Source organism: Centroberyx affinis, unplaced genomic scaffold (genome assembly GCF_046629955.1).
Source record: "Centroberyx affinis isolate AG114_WGS23_722 - 3 ecotype Tasmania unplaced genomic scaffold, CSIRO-AGI_Caff_v1 ptg003704l_1, whole genome shotgun sequence".
Classification (NCBI taxonomy): Eukaryota; Metazoa; Chordata; class Actinopteri; order Beryciformes; family Berycidae; genus Centroberyx; species Centroberyx affinis.
Window position 1 is genome coordinate 205146 of NW_027281595.1, and position 23619 is coordinate 228764.

A 23619-nucleotide genomic window follows, 5' to 3' on the forward strand; every position below is an offset into this window, starting at 1 on the left:
ATCAACCCTTGTGACCTCACAGGACTGTAGTTGGTGCTATATTTGACCTAGTTGCGCTCAAATTTGATGTTGTGTTAAGTTATACAATGTGTTTTTCTGTATGATATGTATTTATGTATATGTTGTTATCTGCAATAAAGATTGAGAAAAAAAATAGAATATGAAGTAAAATTTGTGGTAATCCGTGCTGGTCATGTTATGTGAATTGTGAGTTGTGAATTTGTGAAAATATTATTTTTGTGTATGTTGGTGGTTCACAGACTGGAGGTCATAGTTTACCCACCTTTTTATTCACCACTACATCACTTGATATAGTAATTTATGCATATGCTTAAAATGTGAAAAAAAAAAATCACAGTGTAGGCTATCTATAATGGCATTTCCATGACAAAACTTGGGAGGAAAAAGAGAGTAACTTGAGGACTGCCCACACAAGGAAATCTATGAAACATTCTTCCATTGAAGTGATAAGGATCGCTAGTACTATAACAACAACAGAAAACCTCTGTTTTCACCAAAAATTACACTGTGTGGTTTGGTTGTTACAGTCAGTGACGACTGGGCTGCTACACCTCAGATGGAGTGATACTGGTGACTAATTTCACTTCTTATGAACTGAAAAGGCTGTTTTTTACAGATCGCCTTGACTGTGTAGCCTAAAGCTTCACAGTACACAACAGTAGGCCAAAACACAACGTCCTACCACACTGCAAATGCTCCATTTCTGTACAAACAAAAGCTCTCTGTTCCTGATGAGTCAGTTAATATCAGCATACATTATTCTGTGTAGGCTTCTCTATCAAATTGTTGTCAGATGCCCAAATTACCAATTTTCAGAATAGCAATTCAATTCTTAGGCAATTCAGAACAGCATAGAGCAGAGAAGATAGGGAACAAATTAATGATATTCTATTATTTTAAGTAGGCCTACACTAAATTTTGCATTTCATTTTGGAAACTTTAGATATCACTGATTTGAAGTTCTATCATACAAAAGGCCTGTTAGAAAAAAACTATGTTATAAAATGTCTTAAACATAGGTTGCACATGACCAGGTAGGTGCATCTCTGCAAGGCCCAACACAAAAACAAAACAACACAAGACATGAACATTGTACACAACATTGTGTACACAGTATAGATATATACCAAAATAGATTATCATCAACAACGACCCTTGACAGATATGTCATCTCAAGGGAGATAACAGGAAGCATTATCATAATCAAACTTTGCTCTCTCAATATGAAAATTATTTGCAAAAATTATATGTTTAGAGTGTTAAAGGGGCATTAAGTAATCTATGGCATTTATGGACCTCTATCGGCGACCAGTAGTAACTGCACCAACACAGAGAGATCTCCTCCTACACAAGTGTCTGGCACAGCCTGTAACTGACAAAAACAATGAATTCACCATAGACAGAGATCCAACAGACTTGTCTAATGAAGAGGTGATGCAAAACAATGCAAAATATGGATTATTAGGATTCATAGCCAAAATGTCTTGCAATGCAAGTCACTCATAGCTCCATACTCCAGTGTTGAGCAGGTGCAAGGGGAGTAGGTGAAGGAGTCTTGATATTTTATAACAGAGTAAGGCCCAGGAAGTGAGTTGTGAAAGCCAGAAATCTCAGGACCTGGTGAAGTAATTGTTGAGTCACTGGTATCAACAACCCTATCAACCCCCTGCAGATAATGGTCATTTTGTGTTATGGGACAGTAAAAATCTTTGGTCCTGTAGTGTGTGGCCTAAACTGTGTAGGCCACACAAAAGACTCCTAAATGCTTTGTGTATTTGATAAGCTGCAACATATTCATGATACCATGAATCAGGGAATAACATTTCAACAACACACTCATACAACCTGGGATTGTACAAAACCACATATGCAAAACTCTCTATTTTTCTTTTGGTACTGTTAATTTCACCCCAGGCCTACTAGAACACCATAAATAAGATATTTATCACATCTTAAATAAACACTTTTCTCCAGCATACCATGTAGTTGGATCAATCCTAACATTGGGAATGCAACGATTCACTCCAACTAGTCAACTTAAACATGCGTCCACATGCAGTCATGCCCCGATACATCTACCAGGAAGGAGTTAAAGAGAGGTAAACAAGTGGGTCATACACATGCTCTTTAACCCCTGTGAAAGCACCTCCTTTTCTGAAGACAAGGCCGAAAATGACATACTGAAAATGAATTACTGTAAGTATTACTGACACAGAGTATAAGGAAAAAACATTTTGGAGTGTAGGCAGCTGTCTGTGGCTGTGCTGTTTCAGCCTACAAACTCAATGGACCCAATGACCACTTGCAAGTTCAAAGTTCATATCAATGCCAGCAAAAATGAGAATCTGGCAATGTTTTTTCAAGGATAATATCTAGGTGTATTTCCAAATAGACACATGGTAACCATTATGGGTCTTTAGAGCGGTACAATATTTTTTGTATATTTCAATAAACCACACTCAAAAATACTCACAATTTTTATTTTATTTTTTTTCTTAGCTGCGTGTTACCTCTCCCCTCTCCTAATGGTCTTTTTTTTTTTTATCAAGAAGCATTGGAAACTCTTCCTACCATACGCTTTTGTGAACTATCTCCCTAACCTACACATGATGGCGACAGAGTTTCAAAGACAGCCGTATTATTGCCACGAAGAAAAAATAACGGCAGCTGATTGGGTGACTGGCGAAGGAAGCGTAGAGGAAGACGAGAAACAACAACAGCTGTCCGTGGAGTTAAGAGAAGTTTGATTTTGGCTGTTTGGCGGCAATAAAACCTCCTTGGTTTTGAATATAATGCTGTCAGTCACTTTGTGTGTTTCTCCGCCGCGGCATCAGAACATTACATGGTGATTTGGGGTGTTTGTCTGAGGAAATGTCGTCGGTTTTACCATTCATCAGCTGTCTCTGCAGTGTGTCGAGGAGGGTTACATGGGCAGGATCTGCCTGTGTCTCTCCCATGCTAAGACCACCTCCCGTTGGACTGGCCTGGGTTTTGGCTGCGGGTAAAAAGCACCTGATAGACCTCCCTGTCCTGCACGAGGACGACCTGGATGAGCAGTTTGTGAGGGGATCCGGCCCCGGTGGTCAGGCCACCAACAAAACCAGCAACTGTGTGGTGCTGAAACACATCCCCACTGGGATTGTAGTGAAGGTTAATAGTCTTAATTTCTTTTTTGTGTGTGTGTGTGTGTGTGTGTGTATGTGCGCATTTGTCTGTAATCATCATTACCCATTATCAGTTACATAAGTAGGGATCGGACGATATATCGAAATTAAATGTAAATGAAACTAAATGTATTGCAATACAAAATGTGGCAATGAATCGCGATATTATAGGCTAGCTAGGCTACATTTTATTCTACTGTAGTAATCACAAATGAGACGGCTTACCCATCACAATTTCACTTGTAAGCTCTACATTGAAATGATATTGTTTGCACTTTTTAATGCCATTTTTTAATTGTTGTTTACGTTCTAGCAAGCCAATGTTATTGCCAGGAATATTTATGGCTCAGAAATAAACATAATACTGAACAGTGATACTTTGATGTCATTTAACTTTTATTTATTACATGGTATTATGGTTGTGTCGAATCGCGAACCCCCATATCGCATATCGAATTGTATCGTGAGATAAGCATATTGTCCCATCCCTAGTTAACAGTGACTGAATGGCCTGTGTAATTTATTGACCCTATTAATTTGATTTCTTGCACCATTTTCCTTCCAGTGCCATCAAACCAGATCTGTGGATACAAATCGAAAACGAGCTCGGGAAATTATGAGAGAGAAACTTGATATTGCGCATAAAGGAGAACACAGTGAAATCCTTGTAAGGAAGAACGAGTCGGTGCAGAGGAAACAAGAGAAGAGGAAGAAGGCAAATGAGAATCTGGAGAAAAAGAGACTCTTTAAAGAAGCACTGGCAGATTCAAAACCAGGGAATGACACGGTTTAACATTTATTTAAGGAATGCTGGAACATGAAATGAAGACAAGAGTACATCCAAAGTTGTAAACAGTTATCATGACAAGAAGGTTAGCCTAGTTTGCCTCTGTAGACTGTGTCTATGAGCCAACTTAACCCGTTGTCAGATGCTGTTCAGCACACTGTAATGTACACAAATTCTGTTGAATTAAAGAAGTGTAACTATATACTTACAATAACATGCAGTAGATTTTCTGTCTTGAAAAAGGTCCGGCAACACCCTTCTGTTAGTGCCAGGGATTGAACCAACAACCTTCTGGTAATTGCTTAGCTGCTCTACCTCTGGGCAAACCTTCTGTCCCCGTGGGGCCATTAAGGGACTTTCAGCTATGCTATACAACCTCTGTAGAAAGAACAGCAAGGCCATACATTTTCTCTATAAAATACTTTAAAATAGAAAATACTTTAGTCACTTTGGCAGAAACACTTCATTAATCAAGTACAATGAATGCACAAAAACTAGCATCTTGGGCAAGTTAAAAAATATGCAGCAAACTAAGCAAGTCGGCAATATCACATGAAATGGAGTCGCCTTTTTAATAGTAGCCTACCCAAGGGATTGTAATGGTTTCTCCACTTGCCAAGAGAAAAAAAGACAGAGTCTATGAAACTCAAAACTGATTTTAGTAGCAAAGTTGACAGTCAATGTTAACCTTCTTGGTCACCTTTGACCACATAGGAACATGTCACTAACAACCCCCTCTGTAACTTGACTATAGACTTCCCAGTTGCTGTACACAATGAGTGAGACACAGCATTCAAATCTGACTCAAATCAAAGTAGCTGTTATATTGTTATACACATTAATTCATTATAATATTAAGAAAGCTTTTGTGGTGAATTCATAATTTGCATAGGCCTATATAAATTGTGTGAACCCACAAAATTAGTCTCTCAATCTGTCGATAGAGCATCTTTAAATTTTACATTTTGATGGCATCATTTGCTTACGTTACAGATAGTGTATTATCATTATTATTATTATTATTATTATTATTTGACTGCCTTCCTGTCAGTTGGCCATTTATTCTGAATGTAGGCTACTATCAAAGTACAGATTATTTCCCTGTTGGTTCATTTAATATTAGTAAAAACAGAATTAAAACAGATATCCATCTCAACAGTAGTCTGTTTTCTATATAAAATCTGAATAATAATCTAATTCCTATTTGCATGCAGCCATTTATCGCTAGATGTCAGCAAATGCTCAGTGGGGGAACACAGCTGAAGTTGATGATGCTTCCACTCTCTCCGCCACATTACAACGTCACATCTCAGCAGCTCGCATATACAGGAAATTATGATTTTCTCATTATTTTACTAGTTTCTTGGGACGTTCATGTGCGCTGACCTTGTAATGATGATATTTGCGACTGCAACCTTCTTGCTGCTAACAGGCAGTGTGACAGTTTGAGCAGCGGCCAATGAGAGAGCTGCTATCATGTCCCCACTCGCCTGGCTTGATGAAACAACCAATCAGAGAAGCAGTAGGGTTTTTAAAATCCTCCATACTCACCACTCCGCCTCACACAGAGTAGTAGTCTGATGTTTGTCGTCGAAATAGTTAACCTTGCACAGTAAAGAGCCCGTGAACACCGAGGGCAACATTTAACAGACCCCTCGTCCTCTTTGGCGTGTATTTGGGGAATTGAGATGGCAAAAGGTAGCTAAGCTTGCACATTTTTTTTTTTTTTTCGTTACCGTAGTTGCATGTCAATTCAAGTTAATGTTAGTGGAGCAGCTAACGCTAGCTAATGACCAACTTTGTTTACGATAATGTTTACTATCAAGCAAGCCGGTAACAGTCTGTTTTGCATTATGTTGATTTAATTAGATTAACGTGCTAACATTTGTTTATCTCTGTGTTAAAGGGAAGAAAAATGTGCTGACGACCCGCAATAACCCCGAGGACACTGTTGAACATAAAGGCAACTCAAAGAAGGAGACAAAAGAAAACAAACCAGCAATGAACAGGGTGTGTTGTCTTGTTTAACGTTCTTGCAGCCTTCATGTTTTCCAATTTAGCCGCAAAAAAAAGCTCCTGCCACAGTGTTTTCTATTTTAACCCGTCAGCAGGGTAACGTCCGTTGGATGTTAGCTACCCATTTCATTTCACCCCAAGCTTCCTGTTGTAGTAACGTAGCAACGTTTAAACCTCCATAGTAACCTAAACCTCTCCAGCTGCAGTCAGCTTCCTGGTGGGAGGGGCAGCTGATTAGCCACTTACCTGGCACGGTAGCTGAATGGTCCTGAGCATAGCCTCATAATTAAGGACGAGTTGCATCAGTTCTCAAATTCATTAAAAAAATTAATATTTGCATGCTGACTCAAGGTAAATAATGAATTATCCTACTCTTGTTGCAGGATTACTTATGTAAAGCACAGACGACTTTTCACAGTCTATGGAGTCCAGGCAAACCTAGATCCCCTCTGAGTGACAATTCAAGTGTGCTAATCCAGGAAGGAAATGGATCTGATAAATCTCATGCTGAGATGTCAAAGTTGAAAAAAGGTATATATCTCATTCACCTTCACAGTTTGCCATTGGTTATGTTGCATGCAATCTCCCAACTATTTTGCGGTTTACCTTTTGAATTATTGGCCGGACGGTCAGCAGATCCAAGTTGACTTCAGTGACCCCAGAAAGATTTCCTGTGTATGTGAATGGTAGCAGTGTTCACTGACCCACTATCTTATGACACAACTTAACTGTTTATTGAAGGAGCATCATTCTCTCCATTAAGCCCACATGTTTAAGGCAGCTCTTGCAGCTGTGTCAATTAAATGCTTCGTTTCCTCCGCATTTTTAGACAGACCTAATGAAATAAACAGTGAGATTTGCGAGTCCAAAGAAGAGCAGAGTTCGGACACGGCTCAGCATGGTCCTGGGTCCAGAGAGCAAACCACCGAACAACCAGAGGAGAAAGACTCTATCGCACACACAAACCCCGGGTCTGCAGCAGACGGCAAAGTTTCAGCATCCAAACCTCGGAGTAGAGCTGGTCGCAAAGGCAAAGTGAAAAAGTATGTGCACAAAACCAATGTCAGTTTTTAATCAAAGTTTTATCAAAATGACAGGTCTTTTTTGGCAGCCAGTTCCTGTCATAATCATGTTTCCACTGTGATATGGTCCCCTTTTTTTCAGGACCGAGAATAAAGCTTCCCAAAACAGAAAGGTCACAGACTATTATCCCATCAGACGGAGTTCCAGAAAAACTAAGGCAGAGTTGAAGGTTTGTATGGAATATGCTTGCTTGTTATGATAGGACAGATTCTAATATTAACGGTTTGCACGAGAAAGCATTTTCACCCAGTTAATATTTTCTCCTTTTGCACCTGCAACCAACCTGCAGATATTTATTTATTTATTTTTGCTGCATGAGAAAGCAAACATTCTCTCTCTTTTTTTTTTTATCTTGAAAGATTTCAGGATAATATAACTAGGCCATGACAGAAAGTTTAGGTCTGACATAATTTCTCACAATATTCACTTTCAACAGAATGATGAACACAGACACCTCGATGACCTGATAAAGAATGGCATTGAAGAAGGAATGCAGGTAAGATTTCATGGTTTGGAAGTGTTATCGCCACTTTCAATCTATCTTTATACTATATGCAAGCTAGTCCAGTTGGCGCTCATTATCCACTGTTGACTGGCACAAAGTAGAGAAGTCTTCAGGCTACAGTAGCGTGTAGCAGTGGTTAAATCCTGGAGGTGTCAACTAGTTGCCGTAGTTTGCAGGCATAATTGTGAAGGGGAAATTGCTGTAGCATCCTTGATTGTGTTAAATACGTTTCTGTATGTAATAAAACATTTTTCCAGTATCGGTAAAACTGACCTTTGGTGTTTACTGGCAGAGAATTCTGTGTTTTGTTGGTAAAGATATTTTGTAGCGTATTGTACAATTATCCTTCACAACCATCCTCTACAGTAATCCAGTACTGTGTATGAATGTGTATGATTTCTTATGTTCTCTATAGGGCATAAAATATGCACAGGCAATGGAATCTGGCTTTAGAAAATTACTGTTTTTTTTCTGACCAATCAGATTGGCAGTTCAGAGCAGACATAGTGGTGTCTACTTTGAGTTACAAAGCTAAAGTTTCCTCAGGTTGAAAATTATAAATCAACCCCATATTGCAGGATTTTTCATATGTATGAAATGTTGCTCTATCTGCTTTAGTTTGTTTTAAAGTTCGTTTTTAAAGGTAAATGTTACGCTAAAGAGTAATGATATGTTCCGACGGTAAAGGTATGATTGATAAAGGCATGAGTTTAAACATGTTTCACAAAAATTTCAACCCTAATCCAACAAAAATTAGAAGTGAAATTTATATATTGGATATGAAAACGATGATAATTCCAACACGCTAGACCAATTGGTTTATGTGTTAATGTTTGTGCTTAATGTACTAGATGGTTTTTTTTTAACTGGTCTAACTGGTTTAATTGGTCACTCACTTGTGTCCAGTAATTGTGTAAAGAAGCCATATTTAGAAGCATGTTAGAAATGTAATGCACCTCTCACAATGAATCAATTATTTGAAAGTAGTGGTCACGCCATCCTGCACCCTAGCTAACTCACTTAAACTTTACACTTTGTTGCTTTTGAATCTTGACAGGTCAAACACATAGAGGGAAAAGGAAGAGGAGTGTTTGCGGTCAGGGGCTTCAAAAAGGGAGAGTTTGTGGTGGAGTATCATGGAGACCTTCTGGAACTATCTGAGGCAAAAAAGAAAGAGGCCCACTATGCCCAGGATCCCCAAACAGGCTGTTACATGTACTACTTCCAGTATCGCTGTAAAACATACTGGTAAGTCCAAATGTCACTACTTTGAAATGGGATCAGGCTCAGTTTCATACTTCTTTGATCATTATTATTTCAGTCATTCCTGCAATTGAACAGTGTACTTGGAACATATTTCTTGAAAAGCCAGAAACCAGTGAACTAAAGTTTCAACTGTTCTGATATCATGTTAAGCTGAATAAGCACTTCTGTGATTCACAACTGTACTATAAAATTTGATTGGGTATAAAAATATTCTTTGTCAATAAATTAAGTCTCCCGTTCACAGTCTATGGAGCCGCTCCAGGTTTTCCATTCCTTCTATGATTTCTGGCTTTGGGGATAATTTTTCATGGGTCACAAATGGTGATCGGACTGTCTTGGACGCTTAGAATAGCAATTGAGTGAAAAATAAACAAATGTCTCAAGATTGCAACAGACTGTCGGACAAGAAACACTGATATTCTAAGTGCAATAATTTGCTTTAGATTTTAGACTGTAAGACATCTGTTTTGAATACTGTTTACTTATGTTACATTATATTGTAGATGGCCTGTCTGTAGCAGCCCAAGCTTTATTTGTTTGTTTACATGTTGCAGTGTGGATGCTACAAAGGAAACAACCCGTCTCGGACGACTGATCAACCACAGTAAAATTGGTAACTGCCAGACGAAGCTCCATGACATCGACGGGAGGCCGCACCTCATCCTGGTGGCCTCCAGGGACATTGAAGCAGAGGAAGAGCTGCTGTATGACTACGGTGATCGGAGTAAAGCCTCCATCTCTGCTCACCCCTGGCTCAAAAACTGAAATACTTCTACCAAAAGTGTTCATGTTTCATATGATGTGGTGCTTTATACACTGTATGTAGAGGACGATATGGAAGAGCATTCCTCAAAATGCTCTCTTTTATTAAGTATAACAGTTGCTGTTTTTTAAATATTGAGGCTAGAGCTACTTGAAAAAATTGTATTTTGCAATTATTGTTTTTATCATGCTTTTATCTTTTATTTTATTTTATTCTTATTTTTTTTTCTTTGCCAAATGTAGCAGGTTGATGCTTTTGAGGTTATTTCTCCTGGCTAAGGAGTATGTCCTGCTCCTACGCCCTTGGTTTTCTTTTGTAATGAGTTGGTTGACGATTCTGACATCTCAACTTCACTATTGTAAATGATAACCTGCGCTGTAAATTGAGGAATAAATCGCAGTTTAATCTTTCATTCTAGCTGCAGCATGGTTAAGTATGAAAACTGGACAGGTGCATTAAGATGGCATCCTCCTCCAGTGATGTCATACTTGGATCCATCCCACAGTCCAAACTGGCTACAGTATTGTGAAAATCAAGATGTGTCAGTGGAGAACAGGTGGGGGTGAAAACTAGGTCAGCATGGTACGGGTCATCTTGGTATTATTAAATATTCACGACTAGGAGGTGAGCCAACAGGTTGATGTTCTTCTGACAAGTAATTCACCAAAGTAGATATTAAAATATTTTACTGTGAAACAGTGCAAATCGTGTCTTTCCAACTCCTGATAACAGAATTGCATAAGAATGTATTTTGAACAAGGAAAATTATAAAATTGAGTTAAAGTTAATGTACCTTCATGCTGAACTACAAATGGTGAGCTTGGAATCATACGGTTCTGTTTGGGTCAAGAACAGTTTGGAGATATGCAGCATCAGAGTTTTGACATTCCAGCTGGCAAAAGTGTTATGTAGTGAAATATATCTTTAACCAAATAGCGATATAACCCTAAAGGACTGTACGGTCAATCTGGGTTTGGCTCTATAAGGTTCTATGTGACTGTTTACAACGAGGTAACCTCAGGCTCAATGGGAAACTATGAATATGATTTGATGGTTCTATTTAATTATCAAGCCAGTTTTGAGACGCATTAAGACTAGATTGCAAGTTAAATAAATTTTGGCATGGTATTTTCTATCAGTTTTTTGTGTTCTTATCACTTGTCCACTTACTGTGCTACTGGATCTGTTTTCTTATCTGTCTCATTCTCTCTGCTTTTCTCTTCTGTTCAACTGTCTGACTCCTCTCTGCTGTTTTCTGAGTTTCTGCTGCCATCAACCTGTGGCAAAAACACTAAATCAATATATAATCTACACATTTTGGTTTCTGGTGGGATTTGTCAATAAAGTGAAATAACCCGTTATGAAACAATAACAGTAATTACGGTTAAAACCGTCACGTACCTAAAACTAGTATCAAGTTATGCACAGCATTATTACTACCCTCTCACCATATACTGCCTTGCCTCTGACATAATGAGGCTGAAAGGTAGATTTTGATTTGATTGTGGTCCTTAAACAAAGTTTGTGAAGAAAACACCTCCACATAAGCAAGCATCGAATAACATTCAAATATTACATGTGAATATCTATAAACTAAAAAAACAACAATGTATAATTCCAAGCTCACAAATGACTTAATTTTCATTTTGAAATGATCTATTCCTTTAACACAATAATCTAAATACTAGTTAGATAATACTTTCCAGTTTGTGTCACTTGACATCTTAATCACACTTTTCTCATAATTTATATATCTACTATAGTAACACCATAGACCCTTTTAGGTTAAAATTACAAAATATGCTTATTAAATTGTCAAATGTCACACATTGTAAAAAAAAAAAAAAAAAAGTTAAATATAAAAGTGGTTAATTACTGAGAAAATTGTGCATACAAATCCTGTGTGGCTTCTGTGTTGATAAATTGTCCAGTTCTTGTCGCAGTTTCTTCTCATTTTCGCCTGAATGAAAACCTGAAAAACAGAAAAGTGCAGAATTAGTTCGAGGAATGCTTCCATTTGTTCCATCAGTAAGCCATCAGCAGACTGTCAAGTTAACACTGAGTCGTGGCAGCCAGTGTCGAAGTTCCCTCGTTCGTTCATTCGCCCACTCACACAAACATCCTCAGCATCAGCATGAGTTCTCTGCATAGAAGAGGTACCATCTTTCTCACGCTGACAATGGCTTTTTTGTGTGTGTATTTTATATCTGTTTTTAACAAAAGCCCATCTAGGGACAGACATTGCAAATTAGATTATACTATAAATGTTATAATATACAACATGAGACTATTTTTTTGGTTCCATAAGTATCTGTCCCTATTTACAGAAACATTGAATGAATGAATGGATAGGTACAGCTGGTCACAAGTAAATCATTATGAGACGGCTGGGAGAGGAACCTGCCTGCTACTGTTTTCTTCAGATTCCTTGTTTTTTTGTTTACCTCTGTTCACACTCAAGCCATATTCAATAAAGCAATTAAGCGCATTACTCACAGTTTGCTGATGGTTGTTTTCTCCTCTTTCGCCTCTTCTGTTGTGGCAGGAACCTGGTCTGCGGAGGGAGGCGGGTCCAGGTCCACTTCCACCATGGCTGGTTCGGTCTGTGGCAGAATCCCACTGCAAATCACAGCACAGCCTTATGGTCAGTGATGATATTTCCTGTGTAGGTCTCTTATGTCAATCCTAAAACAAAATCCACACTATTCAGTATATTCCCATGATGTCACATGCATTTCCTACCAATTTGATGCGTTACAATATGCACAGCTCACTGGCTGCCTGTGGCTGCCATTTGATTATAATCACCTGTTAATTTATTACAATCACCTATTGTTTTCCTACCAAGACCGTCATGTGGTGATGTTATAGACTACTATGAATATCGAGACAGGTGAACCAGTATTTGTGAGAATGAATCGATCTCCTCATACCAAAACTAGAGTCAGCAATTCAGCCAAGACAATGGAACTGACAATGAAACTGAGGCTAAATTTGTTTATTTATGGAGTGTTTGTTTGAGCTGTCACGTCCAAACAACTTTAATTTAACTGCAATATGCTACATCTCTGTAAAATCACACTGCATGCTGTCAGTGCTTCCACTAGTGCTGCATGCCACTTACAACGCAACACCTCCAGGTTTTGTCTCAAGATACTGTAGCATCAATAGTCTTGGCTCCCATTTCTAAGTTGATTTATTTATGTGCATAAACCATTGTTTGTGATTATGAGAGTAAAGGGGTCAAATGATGGAAATTACATTTTGGACTTTAAATCCATGTGTAAATCCCATCTCAGAGTGGGTTTCTGCTCAGTGTGTCACCTCTTGTACAGCTGCAGCTCCTCCTGAGCGACCATCAGCTGAGCCTTCAGCTGGTTCCTCTCCTGCAGGACTTCCTTCAGCTCCTGCATGGTGAAGCGTGGTCTGTTGGGGTCTTTCAGGTCAATCACCAGCTGGTTTGGTCCTGCTGTTTGCTTTAACGTGAAAAGAAAAAAATAAAACATCTCAAAAACATGTGACCAACGCATGCTTTGAAGCAGGGGTGGAGAGAGTACTAGAATGTCCTACTCAAGTAGCAGTACTATTACATTAAATTTTACTTAAGTAGAAGTAAAATTACCAGTGTAATAATCTACTTAAGTAAAAGTAAAAAGTAGCCATTGTGTTGTAATATCTTGTTTTTGTTGTATGTATTTGAAAATAAAATGAATACAAAAAAACAGGAGGGTAATGGGTATATGTCCTACTCAAGTAAAAGTACTTTACTTTGCTGATATTTTACTTAAGTAGAAGTAAAATGTAGCTCATTTAAAATGTAGGCCACGCAGAGTAAAAGTTACTGAATTACTTTTTAGAAAAGAGAACTTTGTTACATGTGATCTTCTCTATGCAACTCCAAAAGGAAGAGAGTACAGAGTTCAAACTAGATTCTTTTAATTGGAAAAATTAGAAATTACAAAATAAAGTGCACAAACAACTTAAAGTCAGATTACTGTTCTCTTCTTTGCTGACTGACAGTTCACTGTGAATGGCTTTGGCCAGTTTACGACAGTCCAGTTATTGATGCTTATAGAGAGCCACAAAATGTGTAGCCTATAAGGCTACTCTGTTAAAATGTAGTTAAGTACAATGTTTAAGCAAAAATGTACTTAAGAAAAAACTAACTAAGGAGAAACTAACCGTGCCCTGGCCTGTGGAGTTCTCCTTCAGGATCCTGTCCAGTTCGCTCTTCAAGTTGTCCCGCTCCATTTTCAGCTCCTCCACTGACAAGTTGTACTTATTGACCAGAGTCTCAAACATTTCCAGGACCCGGACGATCCTGAACTGTAGATCCGACACCTCCTCACCTGTGCTGCTTATTTTCAGCAAATCTCTGCCGATCACGTACGAAATGTCATACACATCCTCCACCGTGAGCTGGAACGCGTCCTTCTCGAAAGCCAAAGCGGGCGAGGAGTCTTCACGAGGCTCCATGACTGACCGACAGCTCCCCAAAAAACACCAGGACTACTTCTCTGTTCTTCACCACCCGCTGTTTCTGCAACTTTCTAACTTATGATAAATGTTTACTCTACTTTTCCTAGTGGGAAAGATGACCAACTGTTTCACTTCGAGAGGAGCCGCACTTCCCCCATCACGCGTCCACCAATGGCGTGATTTGCTGTACAGTAGAGGAGGGCAAAGTATCCTAGCGACAGGTGAGGCCAAAGATCGTATATGTTCGAGAAGAGAACTCACTCAAGTGGCCAAACTTCCGGTTTGCAACGTTCGGGCGTTTGTGCTACACTCCCCATCCCGGAAGTAGAGTGAGTGAGAGCTCTCTACTTCGTCCTCCTCTCAGGTAAAAAGCATGCGGACGATCAGGTGAGAAAGCATGTGATTTGATGTTTTTATTTATATTTCAATTATTTCCTTTTGAAGAGAGCTAACCTAGGCATAGCCTATGGCTTTCTGAGGCATTCTACATCAATGCCTAACCATTAAAAAATGTTTTTCGTGATTGAAAAAAAAAAAAAAAGCTTTTGTGATGGTAATAAATTAACAGGTGTTTATAATCAAATTAGAGTCACAGCCAATGAGCTATGTATATTGTACAAAAATTTAATCAGTATGAAAATTAAAAAAAAATCCATGTTTATGGAAATTAGTTTTAAGAATGCAAACCTGATATAAGTTTTTTGACACAGGTCCAAAAATAAATAACGTGTAAAATTAATAAATCATGAAGAGAGAGACGAGGGAGACAGAAACAGAGGCAGAAATGCTATTTGGAGTGAAATCTATGGGAGTCATATCAATGTTTGATAGCAACACAATGACCACCTGACAAAAGATGAAAATAAAATTTATTACATGTTTTCAAAATGAATATTTTACAGACGCATACGCCACATAATACAGACATGACTTTTTTTTTTACAGTAGACATTCATGTAGCCATCCATTTCTTTTCAAAGGTGAATTTGAGTTTTTCAATGCGGTTCGAGCATCCTAGACCAAAAGTTGGCACCAAGCACATTATTTCATTAGTCGCAGCCTCTTTGTGGCAGAATGAGTCTTACACGGTCATCCGACTTGCCTCACCTTGAAACCATATTCAAACAGCGTTCCAATAATTTCCCATCCGGCACACCTGTCCATCACCTGGTGGTGAATAACCCAAGACGTCCCATCAACTTCCCTTCCTGACCTGTCACATCTTTATCCAGAGACTGCTGGCAAGGGAATGAGAATCTGCACCAGTGAAATAAACTTCTGGTTACTGGTTGTAGAATTTTCTGTGGCTTTTCCTCCCAAAGAAGCGGTGTATGCAAATTGTTTCCAGCCTCCCACACACCTTCAACACTCCTGGGGAACATGCTATACCTAAAGGGGGGAGAGAGAGGGAGAAATAAAATTGGAGAAATAATTAAAAAAAACAATTCAATTCCAGTGTCACAAACAACAAACTCCAAATCAACAACAAAAATGAGATTACTATTAGTTAGAGGTGGGGACTCAAGTCAGACTCGAGTCATGATATTAATTGCTTGAGACTTGACTGGATGAATGAAGAGAATACCCGAGACTTGACTTGACTTGGGTTCTGGTGACTTGGGACTTGACTTTGACAATTGAATATTAATTCTGTTTTATGAATTTGTACGGAATGACTGAATCTATTGAAGTTGAAACTGATTATAAAAATCAAACTCATGATGCACTTACCAAGTTTTTATCCTATTAAAACAATATTGCATTGAAAACTCCTAGATATTTAGTTTTCTTTAAGATATTAAACTGATACTGGACTCTTGATTTGCTCTGACTTGACTTAGTGTTCTCCATTTAGACTTGAGACTTGACATTATTGACATGGACTTGACTTGGACTTGTGCCTCAAGACTTGAGATTGATTTGGGACTCGAGCAAAGTTGACTTAGTAGCTTCTAGTAACACATAGGTAACATTGTAATGGTGAAACAAGAGTGCAGTGCACATTAGTTCTAAACCAAAATACATGCAGAAACCTGTAAACCTAAGTGTGAGGAAAAAGGGCTACAGGTGATTAAAGATTTCACACTGGGTGGCATTATACTGTAGCAGTTGGTTACTAATCTATGTATCTAACCCTTTTAGCAGGTGCTGTTAAATGATATATGAACACATAGGTGTTGGCATCGTGTGGCGACAAACAAGATCAATGATATAAGAAGAATATAAGAGTAATATGAATTCAAGCTCATACAAAGGAAATAAGTCTTCTGATTGGCAGCAGCGTGGGATCGTCTGGAATCAAACCAGCCGCCACCATCGGCATTATGGCGGTGAAGATCCTGTCCAGACGAGCACAGATGAAGATGGAAAAGGGCGGGGAGGTGGAGGGTATGGAGAGAAAAACACAGAGAGAATAAGATGGAGACAGGAGAGGCATCAAGAGGGAGAGTTAGAGAATTAATATGACCGACACAAAGACACAAGATATCAGAAGCACTGATGTGAAACTGAAATGTGAAAATGTGTTTTGTTTTCTGAGCCTCAGTGAACCAGAGAGACGCTCATTACTGACAGAAAGAGTTTATTGTCTTTCCAAAGCATTTTTGTTTTAATTAGGCATGTCACATTTCTGTCACAGTTTACTGGCACCATCAAACGCTTCACATCAAGCAGTTTGAAAACAAATGCTACTTGTTTTAGTCCTAATAACTCTATGCTCTGTAAAGTACATTTATCTGTAAAAGCTTGTTGGATCACTGGGGAATGTGTGAATAGAGACTAAAGAAAATGCAATAACTTAATTGTACACTAGAGCTGCCGCGGTATTGATTTTTTACTTACCGCACAATTTAGCTAGATATACATTTTTTGGATGCAGGTCCAAAAATAAATAATGTGTAAAATTAATAAATCATGAAGAGAGAGACGAGGGAGACAGAAACCGAGGCAGAAATATCAATGTTTGATAGCAACTTGGAAACTTTCGAACACATGGCGTGAAGAAAATAGGCTACACAATTATAATAATTATTATTATTATTTAAAAAATAGTATTGCATTTATTTCAGATCACATAACTTGTATAAGCAAAAATTGGAACATAAAAAATAGGCCTAAAAGAAATGAAAAAAAAAAGCAGTGGTGAAGTGGTGATCAGCCTGACTCTTGACTTTTCCCTTTGAATGCCTGCTAAAGCTGATTCTTTTCCAGCACAATGGGACCCCATGCCAACATACACACACACACACACACACACTCACACACAATCAAGAAGCCTGTGCTGCATTAGTCACCAGTACAACTGACTGGTGCACAGATTCAAATTAAGAACTATAAATGAGAACTTTTTGGGGAAAATGGGCGATTAATGGGAGAAATGACATCAAGGGAGAAAGAAAAGCGGGAGTGTTGACAGGTACGGCAGCTGGGCCGGTAAGCTGAAGGGTGTGAGGGTGAACACTGGTGTATGAGGTAGACTGAGGGTAAACCTTTTCGGTCCCGTCAGGCTCGTTACTCACAAGCGTCTGATTCCCGACTCGGGTTGCTCAGCGGGAGCGGCGTACGGCGGGGGGGACGGGATGCAAGCAACGGAGAAAACTTCATCCTCCAAATCCTCACTGAGGGATATGGAACAGGTAATCATTAACTTTTAGATCAGTGTCATATGGATGGATTAGACACACAAAATCCATGCAAAAAGACCTTTTGTAATACGCTAACTCCTCCTGTAGCATGAACACTTGGGCCTTGAGTTCGTTCTTCTCCTGCAGGACGTCCCGCAGCTCCTGCAGGGTGAATCGAGGTTTGTCTGACTCCTGCTCCAGGCTGCCCGTCTCCTCCTCTGGTTCCTCATCACCTAACGCCTGCTGGAGTCAAAACGCACAGTCAGCGTTCTTGCTATTTCTTGTTTTTTCTCCCTGCACAGCATAGACTTAACGGCACTAACAATGATTAAAAAGCTCCGTAAATCTAAACTGAATGAAGTTTGGTGTGCTGCTCCCTGTTGAAGGCCACAGCATGGGCAAAATGAACTGGAGTTGTTTTTAATCAATCATTTTGTGTGAAGAGTGCCTTGGAACTGTTTTTTTCATTTAGCAAAAACAACAGACCAAAGACAGAGCACCTTCAGAAAATGCCTCCACAGACAGAAACCCAACAGAAACACTCTCTATCCTCTCTTTTAAAAGCTCCACAATTTTGTTGGTGAAAGTAAACTGAATGCATTCCAGTATTCACACAGGATATTTACTGAAACAACCCCAAAAAAGGCTTAATAAATCAGATGTTACTGTGAAAAAGGCTCATGCACTTCTCCAAAAACTTAAATCTTCCAATGTCAACTGAAAGCATGTCACATCATGTGAGACTTGACACTTGAAAAACTTGTCGGGGGAACCCAGACCAGGAAACGCCGGTATGGCAAAGCGATAATGAGTGTTGTGTTTTATGTAAATAGTCTGATACTGGGCTTCAGCTATGACACAGCAAGCTTGTGTGTAGAGGAAACTTTGAGCAGGTGTTACCAGTAACAACGCTGCCACGTCCTCGTCTTCGTCACCATCTTCCTCGTTCAATTCCCCGTCTGTTGAACTTGGGAGGAGTGAAGGACTGCTGTGTGACTCGAAGCAGTCAGCCAGGAAGCCGGCGTCCCCTCCACATTCCACCCAAACTGAATTTTGCTTGCAGGAGTCAGCTGTTACTGCTACCAAGGACTGGATTTGAGACACATGACAGCCACTTAACGCACTAGAAAAGCAGCCTTTGTAGGCACATATACTCAGAATATATACATACTTAAAGGATAACTCCAGTTATTTTTAACCTGGGCCTTTTTTTCCTAGTTTTTGCCATCATGATGAGTGTCGCTCTTCAATACACACACATGGGCCAATGCAATCTCTAACAAAAAGTGATTAAAACACGTCCCTTCAACACAATAACACTCTCACTCCAACAGTACCTGCCTACATCTGATTTTCCGATTATCCATTGCCTGAAACTTGCGTATATTGTGGTGTTAGATATGATATTTCAATAGTGTGAGCTAGTTGGCAAGTAGACCATTCCAGTACTCTGATGCTGCATTCATGTCATATTGGATGTTCAGTAAATACGAACTGCCCACTAGGAAAAGCCGTTCACGTCAACCTGCTACTGGTATTTACAAGTAGGATATGAGGGAATGTGTGTCAAAGTGTGTCAACACAAGCACTAAACATAGCAGTGAATCCAGGCAGTCCAAGGAATTAAAAATCAAAATTATCAGTTATATTAACACTGATACAATGAACCGTATTTATGAAAAGCGAGAAATCTCTTCTGTAGTTTGTTTATGGTTGATTTTAAATTCATGAATACAAATTAAGTTAGATGTGGGCGTTCAGATGAGTAAAACACGTAAAGAACACTTTCAAGCCGAATCAATGAAATCCCATTCTTCTACTTCATCTGATATGACCTGAATCCTCAATCGTCATGATGGCAAAAACTAGGAAAATAAGGCCCAGGTTAAACATAACTGGAATTATCCTTTAACCCTCTTTAACCCAAACCTTGCTCTATACAACATCAGAGTGTCTTGTATTCTCGGTTTATAGGCTGTTGAAGATATATATATATTTTTTGTGCTTACTGCCGTCTGTGCTGATGCAGGCGGCGACATCCCAGACTTGGTGAGAGAGGCGGACTGCTCTCTCTCAGCAGCCTCTCTCTCCAGTTCCCACTCGCGGCGCTCCTCTCTCAGCCTGGCCGCCTCCCGCTGCAGAGCGCCCAGCTCCTGCAGCCGAGCCTGGGCCGCCGCCTCCAGCTCCACCCTCTGCTGGATCAGCGCCTTGCCCTGGGCCTCCATCATGCCTATCCTGTGGCGAAGGTCCTGGTTGATCTTCATCAGTCTGTGCTGCTGCATCTGGAGCTACAGGTGAGGGAATTTGTGTTTTTTTTATTTGTCTCTCAACTAATTCTGGTTAAGGAAACTTAGATTTTTTTGGATTCATTTTTTGTCAGAGGCCAGTTTGTGCGCCTAAATCCTCACCGCCTCAACATCCTCGTTTCTCAGTGTTAGCTCATGGTCTTTCGCCCGGATTTCATCCCTCTGCTTATCCACCATGTCCTTCAGCTTCTTCATCACCTGTCTTTCCTTCTCTGACATTCCTGTAGGTGTCACAAGGAAGACATACACAAAATGTTGACAGATGCAACATCAACGCAATCTCACAAAAGACATCGCACCACCATGCCATTTAAGATTAAAATGCGGCCTGTTTTAGAGACTTGCAGTGTGATACCGAAGGTCAGCAGGACTTCTGCCAGGTATTAAAGCGTCTGTTACACCATGACTGCATTTTAGATGAATAATGTGTGTCAGAGAGCAGAGAGTAATGACCCACTAGTGCCCACTCATTTGGCTTCAGGTTTCTAAGTTGTGTCTGTGTGTGTGTTTTGTCCCTGAGCGCAAGTATAGCTGTAGCCACCATGAGAGTCTCACACAAGGGTTATGTATATTTTGGTCTGCTTCAAAAATAGTTTACAAGCTCTCGGCTGCCCCCTCTTCACACCCCCCTCCTTTCTTTTACGTCAACATGTAAGCGTGCACCATATACATTTCCCCACGTGAGAACAGAGGGGAAACACACTGAACTGCAGCATGCACAGTTGACAAAAGACCACAAATCAGAACTCTGAACTAAGACAAAACAAATGTAGAGACACAGAAGTTTACACAATATGAGGTAATATTTTAGCACACATAGCATTTCGTGGTGACCCTGCAGCCCTGGATAATGTCTTTCTACTGAAAATAGGTGCAACTGATTCAGACTGCAAGTCTTAACAGGCCAGCGCTTTGCTGCTACTGTGATACTGCAGAATATAACACAGTCAGCACTAATTTAGTATCGAGGGCACTGGCAAGATCTGACACAGCAGGCATGGTGGCAAGACTTCAAAACTCAGCAGTCTGTATCATATGTGTTGTAGCTACAGCAGCTCTGACAATTTAATCCTCACTATCATATTCACCATGCAGTTTAAGAATATGTACAGTGTCATTATAGTTTACCACATGTACTAACCATTGATTTGTAGCACCGTGACTCATAAGAGTGTAAGAACTATTTATGTCCCTGCCCTACATAGTAACAGTTACAGTTAAGTGGTTACATGTGATTCAGTAGAAAGTGGAAAATTGAGAACCACAATGGAAACAAGCTCTGCAGCTTTATTGTGTTATCCTGGATCATGTTTTTAAACTGTACGTGAATTTATTTTATGGCTGAATCCTGCTTGTCCAATCCATGCTTGTTTTTAAGAATAATCAAATAAATTCAATCAATCAATCAAGTGGGATTTTGAAGTACTTATGAAAGACTGCCAAGATTTTGAAGCATGAAAGACTGCCAAACCTTCTTGTTGATCTTACTGTTTGATTCCACAACACCATTTATCCATTTTGAGGAAATATTATTTAGAAAATGATGTGTTACTCCAAATGTAGTGATGATCCCATCTTTTAAAATGTAGTATTTTAACCTGCCAATTTAAGAATTCACAACATTCTTACATATCAGGACAGCCCAAATGGTATTTTTGCATTCATGCTTCTCTCAAAATACTAAAACCAGAGAATTAGGGGTTTTTCGTGCCAGTAATCATTTTGGATGTCTAGGTATCACTTTCTCCAAATGATGCATATCTTGTTTTGGACTGAAAATATTCAATTAGATCCACAACTAGTGCTTATGTGATTGTCTGTTGTATGTGGGCTGTGCTGTGCGCCGCCCACCCTCCTGTTTCTGCAGGTCTTCCTCTGTGATGGGCGAGTCTTTGAGGGCGAGGCTCGTCAGCAGCCTCTTGTTCTCCGCCTGAAGCTGAGTGATCTGGGAGAGCAAGTCCTGCGCCTCCCCTCTCCACACGTCCTCCACCAGCTCCAGCTCCTGACCAGCGGAGACGCAGCAGCATGAGGGAACACAGACACAAACACCGGCACAACAATAAACTGCGTGACACAGATGCCTTCATATTTGCTGAAAAGGAAGACATGTTGGATAGAACTGTGTGAAGATGGGGGGGGGGGGGGGGTTCTGGACTGCAGTACAAAAGTTGTTAAGTTTCAAGGATTTTTTTTAGGCTTTTAGGCTGATTATAGCCACAATTTGGCATCATGGCTGATTTTCAAGGTCAGACCGAATCCACGTTGCCAGTTGTTTTCATCATCTGCTACTGTTACCACACGTTTTTTTTAAGTGTTTGTGTCCAATCCCTTTTCCTGTCTGCCTATGTTTCTGTGTTTTTCTCAGTAACTTTGAATGATGACAGTTAGCATTTTAGTAATAAACTTACTGTGATCATGTAATCCACTACAGTTACTCTATGGCACTGGGAATAGTCCATAAAGGCTTTAGGAATTGCTAATAAACAGCAGTAGCCTAACTACTTTTTGTCTGTTTTACAGGTCAAAGGGCATGACTAAGGTTTTCATATCAACAAAATTAATGCACATACATTATATTAAATGTTATACAGTCCACTTCTATACAACATTTGTTTTCGTTTTTCAAATTTTACTGGGGACAAGAATACAAAGAAAAAAGTATTTTTTTCTCAGTTTCACTACTCACGGTTTCGCTCTTTGGTTTTGTAGGACAGTAAGATATAGTAATGTGAAGTACACCATAGTTTATTACATTGTTCAACAGTAATTACTATATTATATCAAATGTGAAGTAGTCTATAGTTTACTAACATGTTCTCTAGTAATAATTTAAGTGTCTTAAATGTAGGCTACTTAGGCTACTACATGACAACTTATAAGTTTGTGCGTCAGTGTTGGGGAAAGTTACTTTACTTCGTTACTTACCATAAAAAGCAACTAGTTATGTTGCAAAGTTACTCTGTATTAAAATTAGCTCGTTATTGTAGCCTATACGTCCTTACAAAACATGCTGCTGTCAAGGTAATGTGTGTTGCTGTTTTAAAACAGGGAGCCAATCTCATTTTTTATCAAGCATACTCAGATTGCATTTTTCCCCCAACTTTTATACGGGAGGGAAAGCGGGGTCGGGTCAGAGGTCAACTTGGACCCTCTGGTCTCGGACCTTCTGGTGTTTCCTCTCCTGCTCGGACCGGTCGCTCCTCTCCCGCCGCAGCCTGTCCAGCTCCCCCCGCAGCTCCTCGGCCTCCTGTCCGGCGGCTCCGCGGCTGACCAGCCCCTCCAGCAGCTCCAGGACCCGCACCACTTTGGGCATCAGCCGCAGCAGCGCCTCGCACCCGAACTGATCGATAATCCGCTCAAACTCCTGGCCGAGCACCGCGGCGATATCATACACATCCATCACCGTCAGCTCCGCGGCGGGTTTCTCCAGGGCCGACACGCTGGTTTCCATGTCTGTTTTCTGCAACGCCAGACTTTACACCTCTACATTCAACATAGTCTTCCCTCCTTCCCTCTCTGACGCTTTCACTACGCTGCCATTTGTCTTAAAAATAGTAGTTTCAACCATTGGTTTCGACAAGCCAGCTCAAGCGTGCGTAAACTTCG

The 23619-nt window shown here is 39.8% G+C and overlaps 4 protein-coding genes across 5 annotated transcripts; 2 read left to right on the plus strand and 2 right to left on the minus strand.

The window, feature by feature from the left end:
* Positions 1 to 2721: 2721 nt before the first annotated feature.
* On the plus strand, positions 2722 to 4288 carry mtrfr (mitochondrial translation release factor in rescue). Its single transcript, XM_071540660.1, has 2 exons — positions 2722 to 3171; positions 3751 to 4288. Exons 1-2 carry the CDS (start codon positions 2893 to 2895, stop codon positions 3976 to 3978), a joined length of 507 nt encoding a protein of 168 aa, XP_071396761.1. The 5' UTR covers positions 2722 to 2892; the 3' UTR covers positions 3979 to 4288.
* Positions 4289 to 5543: 1255 nt separating this feature from the next.
* Positions 5544 to 9618, plus strand: kmt5ab (lysine methyltransferase 5Ab). Its single transcript, XM_071540649.1, has 8 exons — positions 5544 to 5670; positions 5879 to 5982; positions 6372 to 6519; positions 6818 to 7031; positions 7153 to 7240; positions 7508 to 7567; positions 8634 to 8824; positions 9397 to 9618. The coding sequence occupies exons 1-8, from the start codon at positions 5661 to 5663 to the stop codon at positions 9605 to 9607; spliced, it is 1026 nt and encodes a 341-aa protein (XP_071396750.1). The 5' UTR covers positions 5544 to 5660; the 3' UTR covers positions 9608 to 9618.
* Positions 9619 to 11444: 1826 nt separating this feature from the next.
* On the minus strand, positions 11445 to 14228 carry rilpl2 (Rab interacting lysosomal protein-like 2). Its single transcript, XM_071540650.1, has 4 exons — positions 13788 to 14228; positions 12930 to 13081; positions 12102 to 12224; positions 11445 to 11577 (listed from the first exon to the last, which is right to left on the minus strand). Exons 1-4 carry the CDS (start codon positions 14079 to 14081, stop codon positions 11556 to 11558), a joined length of 591 nt encoding a protein of 196 aa, XP_071396751.1. The 5' UTR covers positions 14082 to 14228; the 3' UTR covers positions 11445 to 11555.
* Positions 14229 to 14939: 711 nt separating this feature from the next.
* On the minus strand, positions 14940 to 23619 carry LOC139662064 (RILP-like protein 1). 2 transcript variants are annotated; one of them, XM_071540656.1, is made up of 9 exons: positions 23177 to 23619; positions 21865 to 22015; positions 20116 to 20234; positions 19717 to 19995; positions 18608 to 18796; positions 17787 to 17947; positions 17603 to 17701; positions 16336 to 16423; positions 14940 to 15473 (listed from the first exon to the last, which is right to left on the minus strand). In XM_071540656.1, the coding sequence occupies exons 1-9, from the start codon at positions 23462 to 23464 to the stop codon at positions 15468 to 15470; spliced, it is 1380 nt and encodes a 459-aa protein (XP_071396757.1). In that variant the 5' UTR covers positions 23465 to 23619; the 3' UTR covers positions 14940 to 15467. The 2 variants fall into 2 exon arrangements, with proteins under 2 accessions (XP_071396757.1, XP_071396756.1); XM_071540655.1 differs by having other exon boundaries at positions 17787 to 17950.